Genomic DNA, 17,448 nt, shown 5'->3' with positions numbered 1-17,448 from the left:
TTCGTCCAGTTGCATTCATTTTAAATGACCATGGTTTCAGTGCCCCAGTTTGTGAGGCTGATTTTGTGTCTGATTCAAAATAAAATATGTAATAATGAACTTGGAATCATTTCCTGATTGTGTGTGTGTGTGTGTGTGTGTGTGTGTGTGTGTGTGTGTGTGTGTGTGTGTGTTCAGGGTGTGAATGTAAGAGAGAAAGCCAAGCAGCTGGTGACACTTTTGAAAGACGAGGAACGTCTACGGGAAGAGAGGGTCCACGCACTCAAGACCAAAGAGAAGATGGCACAGACCTCAAGTGGTGAGTCGTTCAGCGAATGACATTTAAACGCTGCCTCATCTACTGAAAGGGAGAGCGTTGTGATGCTTGTATTTAGCGCAGCGTGACCGGGGGAAATGTCGCGCTCGGCCACATGAAGAAATGACTGTTTTTCAAACCATAATGCCTAGCTGTTTAACCCCCAGCGTCTTCGGCTCCCTCGGCTCCTACTTTAGGACTGCACTCGGGTTCGGAAGCAGAGCAGGCGTGGCCACAGAGCTCAGGGGAGGAGGACCTCCAGCTGCAGCTGGCACTGGCCATGAGCAAGGAAGAGGCGGAGCAGGTAAAATTACTCACCCAATCAGCTTCACGTCCTCTGGGAACAGGTAAAAGAGGAAATCAACGAATTTTTGAAATGTATACTTGATAAATATTATGGAATATTCTATTAATAATAGTTTATTATACTCTTTAAAACTTGAATGCAGCATGAATAATGCTTAGAGATTTACGGTGAACAGGAGGAAATTAGAAATGTTCAAAACATTGATGCAAATTGTTTGTTTCTGTAGTCAGAGAAGCATATGAATAACCAGGTAAGGTTCAGTTATAAGAGGACAAACTAGTGCAAAATTAAGTTCTACATTAAGACTAGTTTTGTTTAACTTCACTTTATTCCCTTATTTCTGGCACTGAGATTAAAGCGTACAGAATTGTTTTTAGGGCTTTTTTTTTTTTTTTTTTTTTTTTTTTTTTACATCCTTCTTAGTCTTTTTTGTTTTGCTGTTCTCTATATCTAACATTTACTAGTTTCACATCCCCTCCCTAACCACTTTCACTTCTGCGCTTGCTTTCTTACTCACCGCCTACTTTCACTTCTTCTGTAGTAGTAGGGATCATAGCTTATGAGCTCAAGCCCTTCAACTTGCCTAAGCCCCCACTCACTCACTCACTCACTCACTCCTCTCCTTGCACCCCTCCACCCCTCTCCCCCAGACTAGTGCTGACCCTCTGGAGGATGCAGAACTCCGCCACGCGCTCACGATCAGCCAGGAGGCTCACCAAGAGGTCAGGGATAAGGGTCACCCAGATCCCGGGGGAGAAAACTACTCCCGTATCGCTTTTCATGTGCACATTCCAAAATTCAATCGCAAAATCAAAGATCAATTTGGAATGGAGCATCGATAAACTTCAGCCTAATTTTACTGCACAATCAGTTTACACTGTTAACCAGAAAAGGCTACAGAAATTTAATCAGAATATAAGTCTGTTTCACTGAATTCTCTTGTTTTTGATGGTTTTTGCAGTTGATGAACGTAAGTTTGATGTTTTGAATCATATGTAGTCGGACTTGATATGTGCTAGAAATGAAAGCATGCCAAAAAACCATCCACTACAGTAATTAATCCCTAATCCGATATAAAAGTTTGCCTTAAATCGCCTAAAACTTTTTTATTGTGATCTGATGGCATGTGATCGACAGGAGGAGCGTCTGCGAAGGGGGGACGATCTCAGGCTGCAGATGGCCATCGAGGAGAGCAAGAGGGAGAAAACCAAACCCGAAGAGGTGTGTACATGAGTGTGTGAGTGGGAGGCATAGTCGTAATTTTTGTAAAGGATAACTCGAACCCTTTTTTTTAAATTATTATTCTTATCCTTATCAAGGATACGTTCTGTATTTCTGGTCATCTCTAATAATTTTTAGCTAAACAATGTAACAACAGGGTTTTTATTCATCTCTTATCAGTTCCCAAATGCCCTTTCAACAGGGACTCTCTCGAATGTAGACACAGGCTCACCGTTAAACCATGAAAAGAGCAATAAAGAGTTCGAAACACGTCACTGTGTTCAAGGCAGTCATTATAAGTTTTCACTTCCTCACGTTTTATCTCCTCATATACGCCGTGCCTGTTTTACGGTGAGGAATAAAACATGATGTGAAGCGTGCTCTAAAGGCTCAATCAAACTACACGATTGTGCATTAATATCTGCTGTGTGTATCCTGCAGTCGACTGGAGTGTGTCGTCCAAACCCAGCAAAACAAGGCGACATAGCACAGTGTGATACCAAAGGAAAATCTTGACTAAAACTGGAGACTCCTTCCATAAATATTAGATGAGCCTATTGTCAAAGTTGTGCTCTTAGAGAAAATCAATTTTCTGACCAATCAGATTTGAGATTTCCCTAGAGTTTGGATAGAGTGGCCAGTTATGTTTATTGTTTGTCTATATTGGTTTAATAATTATTAGGGGTGTAAAGGTACACAAAATTAAATATAAATATATAATATAAATAAAATATATAAAAATGAAATAGATTATTTTTTTATTATATTGATTAAATAGAGTAATTTGTCAAAATTGGCACAAATTAAATTAAAGTAAATTTTATAAATGGAAAAATTCAAGTTGACCTTTGTTCAACAACATTTTGGTAATACAGGCGTGTGGGTGTGTGTGTTTTACATATTAATATTAAATTTTCTAAAGATATGTCCTGCGTCCATCTTTCAATCATTCACTCCCTCGATATGCGGAATTGTCAGGATTTTCTCATTTTACAGAAATACTTGAAGCTGTACATAAAACACTAAAGAATCCGTATCGCTAGACTGTCGTAAAAAGCAAAGGCAGGAAGTGGCAGCGATTTCATACCAGCGCAAAACAGCCGTTTTACAACGCAATACCAATCTTATTTCTGGTACGGACTGAGTAGCCACAGTGACACTGCACTGACTCTTAATTCCTTTTTTTTTTTTTTTTTTTTAAATATACTCTTTTATAAGTTTATTAATAAAAAAAAAAAAACCAGTGACACTGCACTCACAGTACGAGACGGAGACTAAACAAACTTGCGGCCCGTCACTTAATACGTTTGTGAGGCAACCCAGATTTTAACTAGGTTCCGCACGTAAAAATGATTGCATTCGGTACACATGTGCACCGAACCAAAAGCCCCGTATCGAAGCGGTTCGGTACGAATGTGTACCGTTACACCCCTACTGATTATAGTTATTTACTATCATCATCATGGTATTAGGGAACTAGTTAAACCGTTCAGTTAATCATAACACGGATCATTTCTGTCTTGAAACGATGCATCATGATCATTTATGAAAAACGATGTATACATGCTTATATTTAATTTTTTGCTTCCTGCTAGTAGTCACATAAATCATCTACTGAAGAAAAGTCTCATTTGTGGCATTTAAGAACTATACGATATAGAAAATATGTTTCTGTTGTCCGACTAGTGTCGCCATATGCCCCACTCTTGCGGCAGAACCACGTTCAAGCCTTCACCTGTTTCTCTTCTCAGTCCTCCCTGATGGAGTTGAGTGCTGTAGATCCATGGGGCGCTTCAGCAGCTCCAGGCTCCACTGGTCCATCTCCTCCTCCATCCGTCACCCCTGCCCCTTCAGCAGGACCATGGGGCCACAGTGACCCCTGGGGGGCAGTGTCCCCTGCCTCACCCCCCAGCACTGACCCATGGGGGGGAGGGCCATCTACAGTAGCCCCTCCACCAGACCCATGGGGTGAATCTGCTGCAGTGAATTCGGACCCCTGGGCCTCTACAGGTGAGCTGATTCCAAGCACATAGAGACTCTCTCTCTCTCTCTCTTTCTCTCAATTAAAAAACGTAATCATGGCCTTTTTACATTACAAATAATTTTTGGAACCCTGGTGTATGTCACCCTGGTGTATTTTCCCTGCATGACCCGTTGCTGTCTTGTTACAAATACCATCACACCCTCACATGACTTTGATATACAAAAATCTGGTGTAGCATTGTGAATCTTGTTGCCATGATGATGACACACACAAGACTGTCTGAAGACTAACATTGTTATGCTCATGTTCACCCCAAAAATATGAATATTGAAGGCATAATGATAGCACATTATTAATAAGTTTTATTCTGATTTACAATGTGGATATATGTGTAGTCCCACACATGCATGGTGATCCTGTAAAGTTTTTAATACAGTAAGCTTTTAATGCGTCATGCCCACAATTACTGTAGTAATTAAAAGTTTACCAAAGTTTACATTGTCACCAGACACCAGTGGGCTGCTACAGGCTGAAATACTAAGCTTACAGTCAGCAAAGCATTTTTTTTACCTTCTGAATTACAGTGAGGAAAATAAGTATTTGAACACCCTGCTATTTTGCAAGTTCTCCCACTTAGAAATCATGGAGGGGTCTGAAATTGTCATCGTAGGTGCATGTCCATGGTGAGAGACATAATATAAAAAAAAAAAATCCAGAAATCACAATATATGATTTTTAAACTATTTATTTGTATGATACAGCTGCAAATAAGTATTTGAACACCTGTCTATCAGCTAGAATTCTGACCCTCAAAGACCTGTAAGTCTCTCTTTAAAATGTCCACCTCCACTACATTTATTATCCTAAATAAGATGCACCTGTTTGAGGTCGTTAGCTGCATAAAGACACCTGTCCACCCCATTCAATCAGTAAGAATCCAACTACTAACATGGCCAGGACCAAAGAGCTGTCCAAAGACACTAGAGACAAAAATGTACACCTCCACAAGGTTGGAAAGGGCTACGGGGAAATTGCCAAGCAGCTTGGTGAAAAAAGTTCCACTGTTGGAGCAATCATTAGAAAATGGAAGCTAAACATGACTGTCAATCTCCCTCGGACTGGGGCTCCATGCAAGATCTTACTTCCTGGGGTCTCAATGATCCTAAGGAAGGTGAGAAATCAGCCCAGAACTACACGGGAGGAGCTGGTCAATGACCTGAAAAGAGCTGAGACCACCGTTTCCAAGGTTACTGTTGGTAATACACTAAGACGTCATAGTTTGAAATCATGCATGGCACGGAAGGTTCCCCTGCTTAAACCAGCACATGTCCAGGCACGTCTTAAGTTTGCCAATGACCATTTGGATGATCCAGAGGAGACATGGGAGAAAGTCATGTGGTCAGATGAGACCAAAATAGAACTTTTGGGTCATAATTCCACTAAACGTTTTTGAAGGAAGAAGAATGATGAGTACCATCCCAAGAACACCATCCCTACTGTGAAGCATGGGGGTGGTAGCATCATGCTTTGGGGGTGTTTTTCTGCACATGGGACAGAGCGACTGCACTGTATTAAGAAGCGGATGACCGGGGCCTTGTATTGCGAGATTTTGGGGAGCAACCTCCTTCCCTCAGTTAGAGCATTAAAGATGGGTCGATGCTGGGTCTTCCAACATGACAATGACCCGAAGCACACAGCCAGGATAACCAAGAAATGGCTCTGTAAGAAGCATATCAAGGTTCTGGCGTGGCCTAGCCAGTCTCCAGACCTAAACCCAATAGAGAATCTTTTCTCCGTGTTTCTCAGCGACAGGCCAGAAACCGGACTGATCTAAAAAAGATCTGTGTGGAGGAGTGGGCCAAAATCCCTCCTGCAGTGTGTGCAAACCTGGTGAAAAACTACAGGAAACATTTGACCTCTATAATTGCAAACAAAGGCTACTGTACCAAATATTAACATTGACTTTCTCAGGTGTTCAAATACTTATTTGCAGCTGTATCATACAAATAAATAGTTAAAAAATCATACATTGTGATTTCTGGATTTTTTTTTTAGATTATGTCTCTCACAGTGGACATGCACATACGATGACAATTTCAGACCCCTCCATGATTTCTAAGTGGGAGAACTTGCAAAATAGCAGGGTGTTCAAATACTTATTTTCCTCACTGTACATCAGAGCAAACCCTTGACTGATAGGAGAGATAATAAACTACAAATTTGACTCCAGTCTGCATGTGAGTGATTCTCGACCTCTGATCCTTTCATCTGTCCTTCCCAGCCGTCACTCCTCCCAGTAAAGACCCCTGGGCTTCATCAGTGCTTGCGGCCCCATCCTCTCTCTCAGGGTCGTCCGATCCCTGGACTGGGGAAGGGGTTGCCCCTGCAAGTGATGCTCTGACCTCTGACCCCTGGAGTGGTTCTACTAGACAGACAAATGGCACAGGTACACGTTCCAACACGTCAGCCGTGTAACGGAGAATCTACATATAGTTCAGTCAGCACTCGCTTCCAGGACTTAACAAATGATGATTGCAGTCTGTTTTTTGAGCATGTAATAAAAAAGAAAAGTGGACTGACTAATCAGGTATCACTTTGTCAGAGAATGACTCATTTGCAACCCGTTAATGAAGAAAATACAGTGGAAAGCTGAGATAACTGTAAAACCTGTTCCTTTGAATTGATCGTGTTTTCTTTTTTTTATGTCTGCATGTTCCTGCTACCGTTTCCTGTTTGCTAGCAAGAATTTGGGTTAAAGTTGGCTTACCAGTTAAAGAAGCTCATATTCTCTCCATCCAAAATGTCAGGGCTTTGCTCAGCATGTTTCTTGTCAAAATGTGTGCACGAATGTGAAGTTGACATGATTGTGTGCTACCCATTTTCTCCCACTAGAAAACAACTCTTAAGCTTCCATTCATCTTCATAATGTTTTGACACAAGTTGTACAATTGGCTGTATACAAAAATAAATGTTATGAAGTCATTAAAGAAAAGCAAAATGTCCAAGACAGTATCATGTTTCATACTCTTATACACGCCCCTTAACCCCCCTTCCCCACTCTTCACCTCTATCACCCATTGGTCCTTTATGTCATCTATTATCTGATCAGCATGTGGGAGGCAGCACTGATCAATTATTAAAAATCTTCTCTTCCTTCACTCGGGCTCATCCTTTTGTCATTTCCTACCTCAGGAGATCCAGAGAGGAGAGGCTCTTCAGTAACGGGCAGTGATGCAGGCGGTGGAGGAAGCACAGGCTCTCCAGTGCCGTTTGATCTCTCGTCGCTCGGCTCCTCTCTGCCGGTTCGGAAAACGCCGGAGTCGTTCCTGGGGCCTAACGCAGCGCTGGTGGATTTGGACTCCCTCGTATCATCAAAACCCAAACCCAGACAGACCCCTCCCACTGTGACTTCATCCCACAACCCTTTTCTTCAGTCACAGAGTAGGGACTGGTTTTGAAAGGACTAAATGGTTTTCTTCATGCTTTCTAATAAATTACTAATGCACTGTTATTCACTCTCTTCCTCTTTGCCCATCCTTCTTCCTTTTCTCATAGGCCCCTCACCTGCACCAGGTATGGCAGTGACACCAGGTAGCACTATTTCCAGCAGGGGCGTGTCTCCAACGCCAGCTTCATCTTCGAACCCGTTTGGAGTGACCCCAATGGCCTCCATTTCGCCTCAACCTTCCTCACTTGGTCTAAGCCAGCTACGTACCAGTCCTGTCCCTCCTAACCCTATGATGAGCCAGATGCCTACAGTTGGAATTCAGCCTGGGATGAGCATGCCAGGAATGGGAGTCCCTATGGTGGCCCCCGGCATGAGCATGGGAATGGTACAGTCTAGTCCAATGGGAATGCCTTTTGGTGGAATTTCTCCCATGGGCATTGCAGGAAACTCCATGCTGATGGGCTCGGCGGGAGTCCCTCAGCCGGCGCTAGTTCTGGGCGGCCCGTCGGGAGTGGGCGGGGTTATGGGTGCCGGAGGATCTGTGACAGAGGGTGGGGGTACAGGTGCAAGCACCAATCCGTTTCTTCTCTGAGAAATTTTCACGGCTCCTCTCTTTGACCTTACCACTTGAAAAACTGCCCAATCAACCACACAGTGTGCCACAGGAGAACTTGTGGGTACATCATTATATTTAAAGCATTTCAGATTTCACTTTATTCCATTTCAATTAGCTTTTTTTTTGTTTTTTTAAATAATGGTAATGGGGAGAGATAAAGATTCATTAACGTGTTTTTTTTTTCGGGCAGAGGGGTGGGATTGACCTGCACATGCATGATCGAGGAGGGGTCATTCATTCAGCGCTGTTGTGTAAAATGTAATTCTTTTATTGCACAGAAAATCAGAGAGCTGAATGGCCGAAGAATAAGGGAGAGAAAGTAAGCCACTAATAAACTGATAGATATGAATCACCCACACCTCCCTACCCTAGACAGGAAGTAATAGAGGAATACACACGGAGTGTGCATGAAGGAAGCGCTTAAACTCCCAATGCTTTGGACTGAGATCGAATCGTCTTTGCATTTCAGCCACATCTCTGATCAACCCGGGTGTATTACTTTTAATTTAATTCAACGTGTAATTTTTTTTTTTTTCCTTTGGTTTCTAATTTATTATCGATTTTCTTGATTTTGAAATGCAGCCATTGATTGCGATGCCTGGTTTAACCTGCTTTACTCTGTGACATTTCATTGCAGACTGATGAAGTAATGCTTCTGCACCTGTGGGTTGACACAGAAAGGTCGTATGCGAGCGTGTCATGTCTGTCCACGTACCCTAACGCTGTGTTTATTACATGAAACCACCTCAGGGGGAGGGGATTTTGCGTCTGCATTACAGTGACACTTTTCAGTGCTTGTCCACAAAAGCATCTGTATTTAGTGTTGATGTCCTTTTATTCATTTCCTTTCACAGTTTTATTTTTTGGTTGTTGTGACTTGAAGCATTACTGTCACATGGGACACAAGATTTTATTCTCACATTTCACCAAAAACGCTTCTAAAATCGTGACCTGGATGAAATCTTTATAAAAATTTAACTGGTAACAAAAAAACAAAAAAAAACAAAAAAAAAAATGGGGGGGGGGCGACTGAATAACAATCCATGCTGTTATTCTTAATTTACTTTTGATGAATTATTTTATATATGAAGATATCTCTTATACTGGGTAAGCAAAAAAATTATGGTGTTGACTGTGAAATTCACATTTCAAAAAATGGAGGAGGAAAAAAAATAAATGTAAAAAAAAAAAAAGATAAAAATTAAATGTTTGTTTTTCTGGTTTATGTGTTCATTTAAAAAAAAAAAGCAGACATTCTCACACATTTCAAATCTGTTTTTATTGCAACGCAAGGCATAGAATATTGCGGTGCCTGGTTTATTTTGGTTGAATTTCCCGAAAGTTGATAAAAAAGTGCTGAAAGAATTGGAGAGTTGAAAATATTGAACTGTTTTCACACACAGTATTCAGTCGAAATACACTGATAGCGTAGCATAAAAAAAGGGGAAAAAAATTCAGTAACATACAAGAAATTTTTAAGTGCATATTATTTGGTGGATGGACCGAGCATAAAAAGTGCCCAATTTAGAGCAAACAACATTAAGTCTTACATGGGCCTTTAAATATTTTACAATTATCAGTGGAATAAATGATACACCCCCAATTAAAGGTATCTAAAGGCATCTGGAATAGGAGGCTGATTTTATCATTAACAAGGACAAAAAGCATTTTGTTGCAAGACTCTACCACTTGAATAATGCTGTAAAACATAATATAGGCAGCAACATACAGCAAAAGTCAAGTCTGGCAGCAGAGACCTTTTTCTTTTTTTTTTCTCTCGTCAGCCTTTTCTATGGGGAACAAGGTCACCTTGGTGCACACACGTTACTGATGAACAGACGTTACCCACTCCACAATCCCCCTTTTCCAAGACAGAAATAGTTTTGTACGTCACAGGCACGATGCCTGTACTTACACTTAAGTATTTGCAATTATGTCCTACAGCAAGAGTTTATGGAAGATCTAGTGTGTTTTTAATGAGTTCAGTTTGGTAAACAAACCATGTCTCTGGTAATTAACGCTCCTGTCTGCTGCTTCTCCCTGGAAAACATGGGGCAGCCTGAGTCCTGTCCCAATGGGCCTTTTGACTGATGAGTTCCATTTTGTACAGAAAGATTGAAAATCTATGTTTTGAATAAGGATTATTTTTTTTGACTGGTTAAAATATTACAGATGAGCCAGCAGCACATTATGGAAAAAAAAAATTATTTGATGTCTCCAATAAAATCGAATAAATCGCTGAATTATTTCAAATAGTTTCACAAGTCTGCGGATTTCGCAAAGTTTTCACACAATCAGTGAATCCCAATCGAAGTCGTCCTGAATCTCCTCACTGTTGCTGTGTAGCTGCTTCATTGGGGGTCGATTTTGAGGTGTCAACGGTTGTGCTTGAACAGCTACGGATGACAGAAGAGTGTAGCGTTTAAAAACAAATTGCCAGTGAGCAGCAGTTGTGGGGCTCAGAAACACCTTGCTAATGAGCGCTATCAGAGGAGAACGAATGGATTGGTGTAAACTGACAGGAAGGATACAGTAAATCACCACTTTGTTCAACCTTGGTGAGTAGAAAAGTATCACTGAATTTACTGAAACTCGCAGTGGATGAGGTAAAGCAGTAGATCATGTCTGGTTCAGGAATGTTCTGTGTCCTGAGATGCTTTTCTTCTCACCGTGGATGTACAGAGTGATGATTCACTTTAGTCTAGTTTTCCTTTGATCTCTCGCATCCACAAGTTGTTTCTGACCTACGCAACTGCTCAAGTTTTGATGAGCCATTGCTCTATAATTTAATAAATAGGTGTCCAGATTTGCTCATAGACTTACCGTTGGAGGGCAGATGATGGCTTGTGACTGGTTGGGTTTCGAAGTTCCTCTGGGAATTCTGACTATGGCTCTGAGGAGTCATAGTTTTCCTGTGACTCTGAACAGATGGACCACCACCACCACAGTGCGGAAGCTGAGAAGGTAAGCTAAGTGGAGAGGGCTGCGTTAAATGCGACAGATGAGCAGCCGATTGCATGTTGTTAAGTGGCGATGCTAACGGGTTCATAGTGGACGGGCTGCCGGAGGCTGAGCCGCCGATACCCCTGTGGGTGAAGAAGCGATTGAGCGAATCGCAGAGCGAAGTGAAAAGAGCTGGATCCAGCGCCCAGTCACAGAGTTCTGCTTGACGCATGCTCTCTAACAGGTCTGGAATACAGAAGGAAACCATTTAATGTCTAATTGTGTATCAAAATACAACAAACAATATGCAGTACTTGTGAACTGACCAGGGTGGTTGGTGAGATCTATATTAGACCAGTCTAAACTGTTAGCGATTCTGAAGCTCTCTCTCAACGACTCGGCATTACTGAACCAGTCTGCAGGAACAACTGGGAAAAAAAACCCCACAAAGACTAAAGCCTATGAAAATCTTTTGTTAAGAAACTGTTATATATAAACACACCTTGCCCTTACCGTTGTTGTGGAGCAGTCTGTCGATTTCAGCGTTAGCCTGAGGGTTTTGATTCGAAGTAAAACTAACTTGGTTCATGTTATGGGTGAGATTCGGACCAGTGTTCACACTAGTGACGGTGTGTGTGGGTGGATGGGTGCTGGAACACGGGTGAGGTGACAGAGGTGGAAGCGTTGGCGTGTGGAGTGGCGTAATGTCATTCAGGATTCCCAGAAGGCTGGCCGCATCCGCTGCAAAAGAGTGCCAAACGTTATTGTAACTGTCCAGCGTTCTAGAAAAAGTTATCTGCTTTACTTCTTAGCTGCGCAGATGGTGGTTCAGTTCCTCCTCATCTCAAAAATGGACTATTGCAAATCCTGGCAGGTCTGCCTCTGAGAGAAATTCGACCTCAGCACCCGATTCAGAATGCAGCTACATGATTGTTTACAAGTACTTAAATTCCCAGTTCCTTTCTCACTATATTCTCTCCAACAGAGCTTTACAGACTGGTAGTTTTCTTAGTCTGTGAAACAGAATCCACTGGTGGACAATAACAGAGCAAATGTAATTCGTTACTGTACTCAAGTAGCTTTTTCGCACTTGGTGGTATCTATTTAGCACGAACACACAGTTTAGCATCAGTTCAACAGCAAGCAGAAGATTTTAAGAGAAATCAATCATGGAAGGAAACTCCTGACTCTAATTTTCCACAGCACCCATGTCCTTATTTGCACAATTTATTTTAGAGATCAGTCAGTGTTTGACTCATTAATATTATTCTATTGATAGATTGGTGTGCTACGAGTGACAGAGTCTATTCACATAAACTGAGTTGATAAAGTGAGAGTCTTTGACAAAAATGATAATAGGAACATTATAGCCATAATAAGTCATAATACTTTGGATACTTTTGTACTGTATTTTCATTGTTTTATTTATTTAACAGAATTACTTCGTCCACCGCTGCCAGAATTAGAATGTATTTATTGATAAAAGACTGCAAAGCATAAGTTTGCTGTCAAAATTTGTATTCAAGAGTATCACACCACTGAAACACTGGCTGGACAAGGCATTTCCTCAAGCCTCAGGAAGGCCACATTGAGGCCAACAGTCACTCTGAAGGAGTTACATATGGCTGAGAGTGGAGTGAAGATGCACCAATATCTATTTAATTTCAGTTTTGCATAACTAAAGACTGTATGAGAGGGTGGCTGGAAAGAAACTGTTGCCAAGGAAGAGTCCCATGAAAGCATGAAATGGACCCACTGCAGAGTTTTTTTTGTGATGATTGGTCTACCAAATGCCATAAATTTAAACCGTGACTGGTAAACCAGTCCACTGTGGAGCAAAGACAGACCACCCGCTGGCTTGTTTTGGGGAACTGGAGGAAACCAGAAACCCCAGATAAAACCACACAAGAGAAAACATGCTAAAAGAGTTATCCAGGACGGCTCATCAACGACACATACCACACTGACGAGTACTGATTGCGCAGAAATGAGAGCTATTTGTAAATAAAGTGTGCAGCATGACTGTCCAACAGAACATACAGAGGATCTCTATGCTTAACTCACACTGTGAAGTGACTCTCTCTCTCATGGAGCGACAGAGGGACTGAAATGAAGTGTAGAGGTCCGGCAGGTTGAGATCAGCGAAGGAGAAGCGCAGAGGCAATTCAGCTGAAGGGTTTGAGGCAACAGGGGCCGTGGTTATTGGGGCGGGAGGACGCTGAGGAAAAAACATAAATTATTAGAATTGAGGTTAGAAATCTGATCAATCAATGTTGGTTCTTATTTATCATTTAATCGTTTTAGTCCAGATAACAGTATACTAGAGAGAGAGAGAGAGAGAGAGAGAGAGAGAGAGAGTGAGTAAGTGAGAGTGTGTGTGTGTGTGTGTGTGTGTGTGTGTGTGTGTGTGTGTGTGTGTGTGTGTGTGGGCTGTACACAGAAAGTCAACCAATATGGTTTAGCTTGATGCTATTTTAAGCCTGGCTGAACTTAGTTTGGTTTTGAAAAAGCACCACTTTACATATATGGCAGATGTGAAGACCAGAGAGGAAAATTCCTCTGTATTATTCAGAGATAAACACTCAGAGAACTTTTCAATAAGTTCAATCCGATCACAGAAGTGTTGTTTATACTGTATATGCACTGCAATCCGATTCTAATATTCGTTTACATGTGCATTACATATATTCCTTTTTTAGACTCGCACAAGCTGCAAAATATATTTTTCCTGATGTTCTGAGGAAGGTTTCACACGGTCAAGTCAAGTCAAGTTTATTTGTATAGCGCTTTTCACAACAGACATTGTCTCAAAGCAGCTTTACAGAAATCAACAGTTAAGGTGAATGGTGTGTATTTATCCCTGATGAGCAGCCGTGGCAACTGTGGCAAGGAAAAACTCCCCTAGATGTTATGAGGAAGAAACCTTGAGAGGAACCAGACTCAAAAGGGGAACCCATCCTCATTTGGGTGACATCAAGAGTGTGATCATAAATCTTTCAACAATACAGAACACTGGAGAGTGAGAACTAACATGAGTACTGGAGTATAAGATTATAAGTGATGTTCTTTCTGCAGTCTTATACAGTCTTTATGGTTAGTAGCTCCTAGTTTTATGAGCTCAGCATTTGTGATCATCACAGATCCAGCATCAGCTTCTCCATGCACGGTGCGATCTATAACTCCAAAACTCTATAATCTTGATCTATAATCAAATGTTTAGTGTTTGTCTGACGAGAGCATTTAACACTTATACAGTTCTGAATCCCAATCGAACAATCCATTCTTTCTATACTTAAATTTGAACCACAGATCAATTTAAAATTAATATATAGTGTATCTGATGCTAATAAATAGGCAATTAATTCTTATTAAATGTTTTTGGTTGCAGGGAGATTGTTTAATATTTTATGAAGAAACTACACCTGCTATCAGGTGCTAACAGCCATAAGGTTAAAATATAGTCGATGGTGGATTAAAATGGCAAGAACTTTCTGGAACTGGAGTCCTATGAAAATATTCCTAGACATGGTATGCACAGTTTAATAGTTTCCCTAAAAACCCACTATTTACTACGATTTGGTCCAAAGTGGTGGTTAGTTTTTGGCTAATTCATCAAATCTTTGTAGATGTATTCTGTTTACTCTGGATTGTGATTTCTTCTTAATGTCTTAGACACACATGGCTGTCCCCTGGCAACCCTACATTCTCCTCCTTCCACCTTCAAAACGCTTTATCATGTCACAAATACGCTAAAGTGTATAATCTGTCCTGAAAAGTGTGAACACAGACGAAGCTGTACCTTGCAGGGAGGTGGAGACAGAGTCGTTTTGATGTCTGGTGGAAGAGCTTGACTGTTATGGGTTTTGTCTTCTGTAGATGGGTTTTTTTCAGGTTCCTCCTGGTGTGGTAGAAAAGACATTATTGTTTTGCATAATAACACATGAGAAATAAATGAGTCATGTTTGAGGACTGTACCGTCTCCTCTTCGCTGGTAGAATAAGGTCTTTTAGCCCCTCTAGCCTGATGTTGGTCTGGTTGTCCATCCATGGTCCAGTAAGAACCCTGAACATGGCGAGAAGCGATAGATAAAGAGATAAACGCTCATGATTGTTTCTTTATTCTGGCTTACATTCTTAGTAGGTATGTTTACTTGACTAAATTCAATCCAATTGCAGATTCATTTACATATGTGGAATTTGGCAGAGGCCAAAACGTATCCAAATTTTATCTTATTCTTCCAACTGAGGACAATTAAGGCCCTTGTTTAAGTGCCCAGGAGCGACAGCTTGGTGATGCTGGGATTTGAACTCATGACTCTACTGCATATACATGCATGTATTTTTAACACTGTAATCAATACACACTATATGGACAAAAGTTGGTCACCTGACCCTACAACTTTTTCTCATTCCACATTAGGTCTCCATTTGCTGTTATAATAACCTTCTTCGGGAAGGTGTTCCACTAGATTTCCAAGTGTATTTGTTAAGATTTGTACTCATTCAGCCATAAGGGCATTGGGGAAAAAGTCAGTGTAATGTAGAGTAAGGAGGCCAGGGGTGCAGTCAGCATTGCAATTCAACCCAGAAGTATTCAATAGGGATGAGGTCAGAGCTCTATAGGGGGGTCACCCAAGATCTTCCACTCATGTATGATATCTTTATAGAATTGGCTTTGTGCACAGAGGCATTGTCATGCCGGAACAGGCTTGGATCTCCTAGTTCAAGTGAAGTGGATATTTAAGGCGTTGGCATTCAAAGACATTCTAAACAAATGTGTGCATTTAAACTGTTTGTAGGAAGAATTACATATGGCTGAAAACATCAGATGTCAAGTACTGTTGTCCTTAAAGTGTATTAGTTCACTGTGCATTACATATACCCTGAAACAATGTCTTGCACAAGAATGTATGTATGCAACCATACAATCTGAATGAGCAAAATGTTCAGGCGGAATAGTTTAACATGACTAAAATTCATCCTGTTTACAGATTATTTTTGTCGATTATTCAGCCGGATCAGCATGGTGTTCACATGAAGGCTTTTCAAACCCATTAAGCTGTCAATCAGGTTACTTATGCATTATGTGTTCGCATGTAAAGAATGTGGACTGAAGAGTAGAAATGGATTCTGTACTTCAAACATTTTTTCAACCTAAGAGGACGCTCCATAATTGTGGTGGAAAGTCATTCAAACTCACTTTCATGAAATTGCTGTGATTAATACATTTCTGTCTTGAGATTAGTTAGAAACAATTATAAAAGTCACTTCATATAATCACATATCACCTTCCCAGGGTCACTCTGCGGTCGTGGAACTTTCCGGAAGCATTTATTCAGGGAGAGATTATGTCGTATGGAATTCTGCATGATCCAAAAAAAAAAATACATTCATTAATGAATTCAAAAAGTTTCACTGTGAGACCAGATATACAGTATATTCAGGCGTCTTTAAGAAGCTCTAGAACTACCTTCCAGCCTCTTCCTGCTCTGCTGTAGAACGGGAATGTGTCGCTGATCCACGTGTAGATGTCGTTCAGACTCAGCTTTCTCTCCGGAGCAGAGCTTATTGCCATTGCAATGAGGGTGGCATAACTATGTGGGGGCTTCCCTTTGGAGTTGGGTAGAGGGGAGCAGGCTGGGATAGATGGGGCCGTGTCTTGTTCTTTCCCTCGCTCTCGTTCTCGATCTCGCTTTCTCTCCCCTCGTTCTTTCCCCGAGCGGAGACTGCTCATTCCCAGCTGTGGGAGCCAGTCGATGCTGGTCAAACTGGAGTCCAGTTCTGACGTCATGGTCAAGGAAGCTGCTGCAATGCAGGGAGAATAAGGTGGAATGTCAAATTCTGATTCTAGAAAACAACAAATTCAACACCAAGAGAAAAATCAGAATTCAGGGAATGTAAACAAGTGTGGAGAATTGAAAAAAGTCTTCGGGTCAGCGCAGGACATGTCCCTATAGATGAATGGATAGTTTTACATTCTTTCCTGTAAGAGTCAGATGTAATTAGTGTAAGTTTATGCAGGAGAGAGAGAGAAAGAGAGAAAGAAAGAGAGAAAGAGGGAGAGAGAGAGAGAGAGAGAGAGAGGGAGCAGACAGATAGAAAGCGTGAGAGGGAGACAAAAAGAGAAAGGGTAAGAAAAAAAAAAAAAGAGAGAGACAGGAGGTGCCTGACAAAATGAGATCGAGAAGCAGACAGAAAGTGAGAGACAGATAGAGTGAGACAGACAGAAAAGGAAAGAGCAAGAAAGAAAAAAAGGCAAAGAAAGAAATACAGAAATTGACACTTACCTCTCGTCTGTCAACAGGCCCTAGGTTTCACGCTGTCAATTTTTAATGCCGTCATCTGTTACAAGCTCACTGGGTGTTTGTTTTCCTTTCCCCTTTTCTTCCTCGCTTCCTCTTTCGGTTTATCAGTCTTTCATTCTGCATCCAAACAGTCCAGCGAAGGTTTTATACTTTACCCACACTCTCGCTCGCTCTGTAATGTTTGTTTTTCTTAAATAAAAAAAAAAAAAAGGAGGGAGAGAGAAGAGAAAAAAAAAACTTCGGAAAACTTCCTTTTTCTCTTTCCGTCTTTCCCCTCCCTTTCTCTGAAAAAACGTCACACACTCCACCTTTAGTATTCCTCTCTTCCTT

General features: G+C 41.2%; 2 protein-coding genes across 19 annotated transcripts in view; one reads left to right on the top strand and one right to left on the bottom strand.

The window, feature by feature from the left end:
• The window catches only part of epn1a (epsin 1a), a 22,900-nt gene extending 13,545 nt beyond the window's left edge, over positions 1–9,355 (top strand). For 5 of the 16 annotated variants that reach the window (XM_083523945.1, XM_083523937.1, XM_083523948.1 and 2 more), the window contains 8 exons: positions 178–298; positions 463–599; positions 1,253–1,324; positions 1,740–1,823; positions 3,575–3,833; positions 6,089–6,253; positions 7,000–7,248; positions 7,363–9,355. In XM_083523945.1, the coding sequence (XP_083380071.1) occupies positions 178–298; positions 463–599; positions 1,253–1,324; positions 1,740–1,823; positions 3,575–3,833; positions 6,089–6,253; positions 7,000–7,248; positions 7,363–7,847 (1,572 nt within the window). In that variant the 3' untranslated portion in view covers positions 7,848–9,355. The remainder of the gene's footprint in view (positions 1–177; positions 299–462; positions 600–1,252; positions 1,325–1,739; positions 1,824–3,574; positions 3,834–6,088; positions 6,254–6,999; positions 7,249–7,362) is intronic. The other 11 variants (XM_083523941.1, XM_083523943.1, XM_083523940.1 and 8 more) reach the window with 3 other exon arrangements.
• foxj2 (forkhead box J2) lies at positions 8,726–17,448 on the bottom strand. Of its 3 annotated transcripts, none has more exons than XM_083526358.1 (10): positions 17,101–17,448; positions 16,284–16,618; positions 16,102–16,176; positions 14,790–14,876; positions 14,614–14,712; positions 12,879–13,032; positions 11,328–11,555; positions 11,141–11,242; positions 10,695–11,060; positions 8,726–10,267 (listed from the first exon to the last, which is right to left on the bottom strand). In XM_083526358.1, the coding sequence occupies exons 2-10, from the start codon at positions 16,602–16,604 to the stop codon at positions 10,158–10,160; spliced, it is 1,542 nt and encodes a 513-aa protein (XP_083382484.1). In that variant the 5' UTR covers positions 16,605–16,618; positions 17,101–17,448; the 3' UTR covers positions 8,726–10,157. The 3 variants fall into 3 exon arrangements, with proteins under 3 accessions (XP_083382484.1, XP_083382485.1, XP_083382486.1); XM_083526359.1 differs by having other exon boundaries at positions 16,284–16,660; positions 17,101–17,402; XM_083526360.1 differs by having other exon boundaries at positions 16,284–16,615; positions 17,101–17,402.

Source organism: Silurus aristotelis, assembly GCF_946808225.1.
Source record: "Silurus aristotelis genome assembly, chromosome: 1".
NCBI classification, from domain to species: domain Eukaryota; kingdom Metazoa; phylum Chordata; class Actinopteri; order Siluriformes; family Siluridae; genus Silurus; species Silurus aristotelis.
The sequence above is the reverse complement of the archived record's forward strand: the minus strand, read 5'-3'. Positions and strand labels throughout refer to the sequence as shown.

Bases quoted from the DNA above. Each gene is read 5' to 3' on its own strand.
- foxj2 (XM_083526358.1), bottom strand. From the start codon at position 16,604: ATGACGTCAGAACTGGACTCCAGTTTGACCAGCATCGACTGGCTCCCA. The intron at 14,877-16,101 runs GTGATATGTGAT...CGCCATGTTCAG, and splicing joins CGCAGAGTGACCCTGGGAAG to GGTTCTTACTGGACCATGGA. The intron at 11,061-11,140 runs GTCAGTTCACAA...TCTGTATTCCAG, and splicing joins AGATCTCACCAACCACCCTG to ACCTGTTAGAGAGCATGCGT.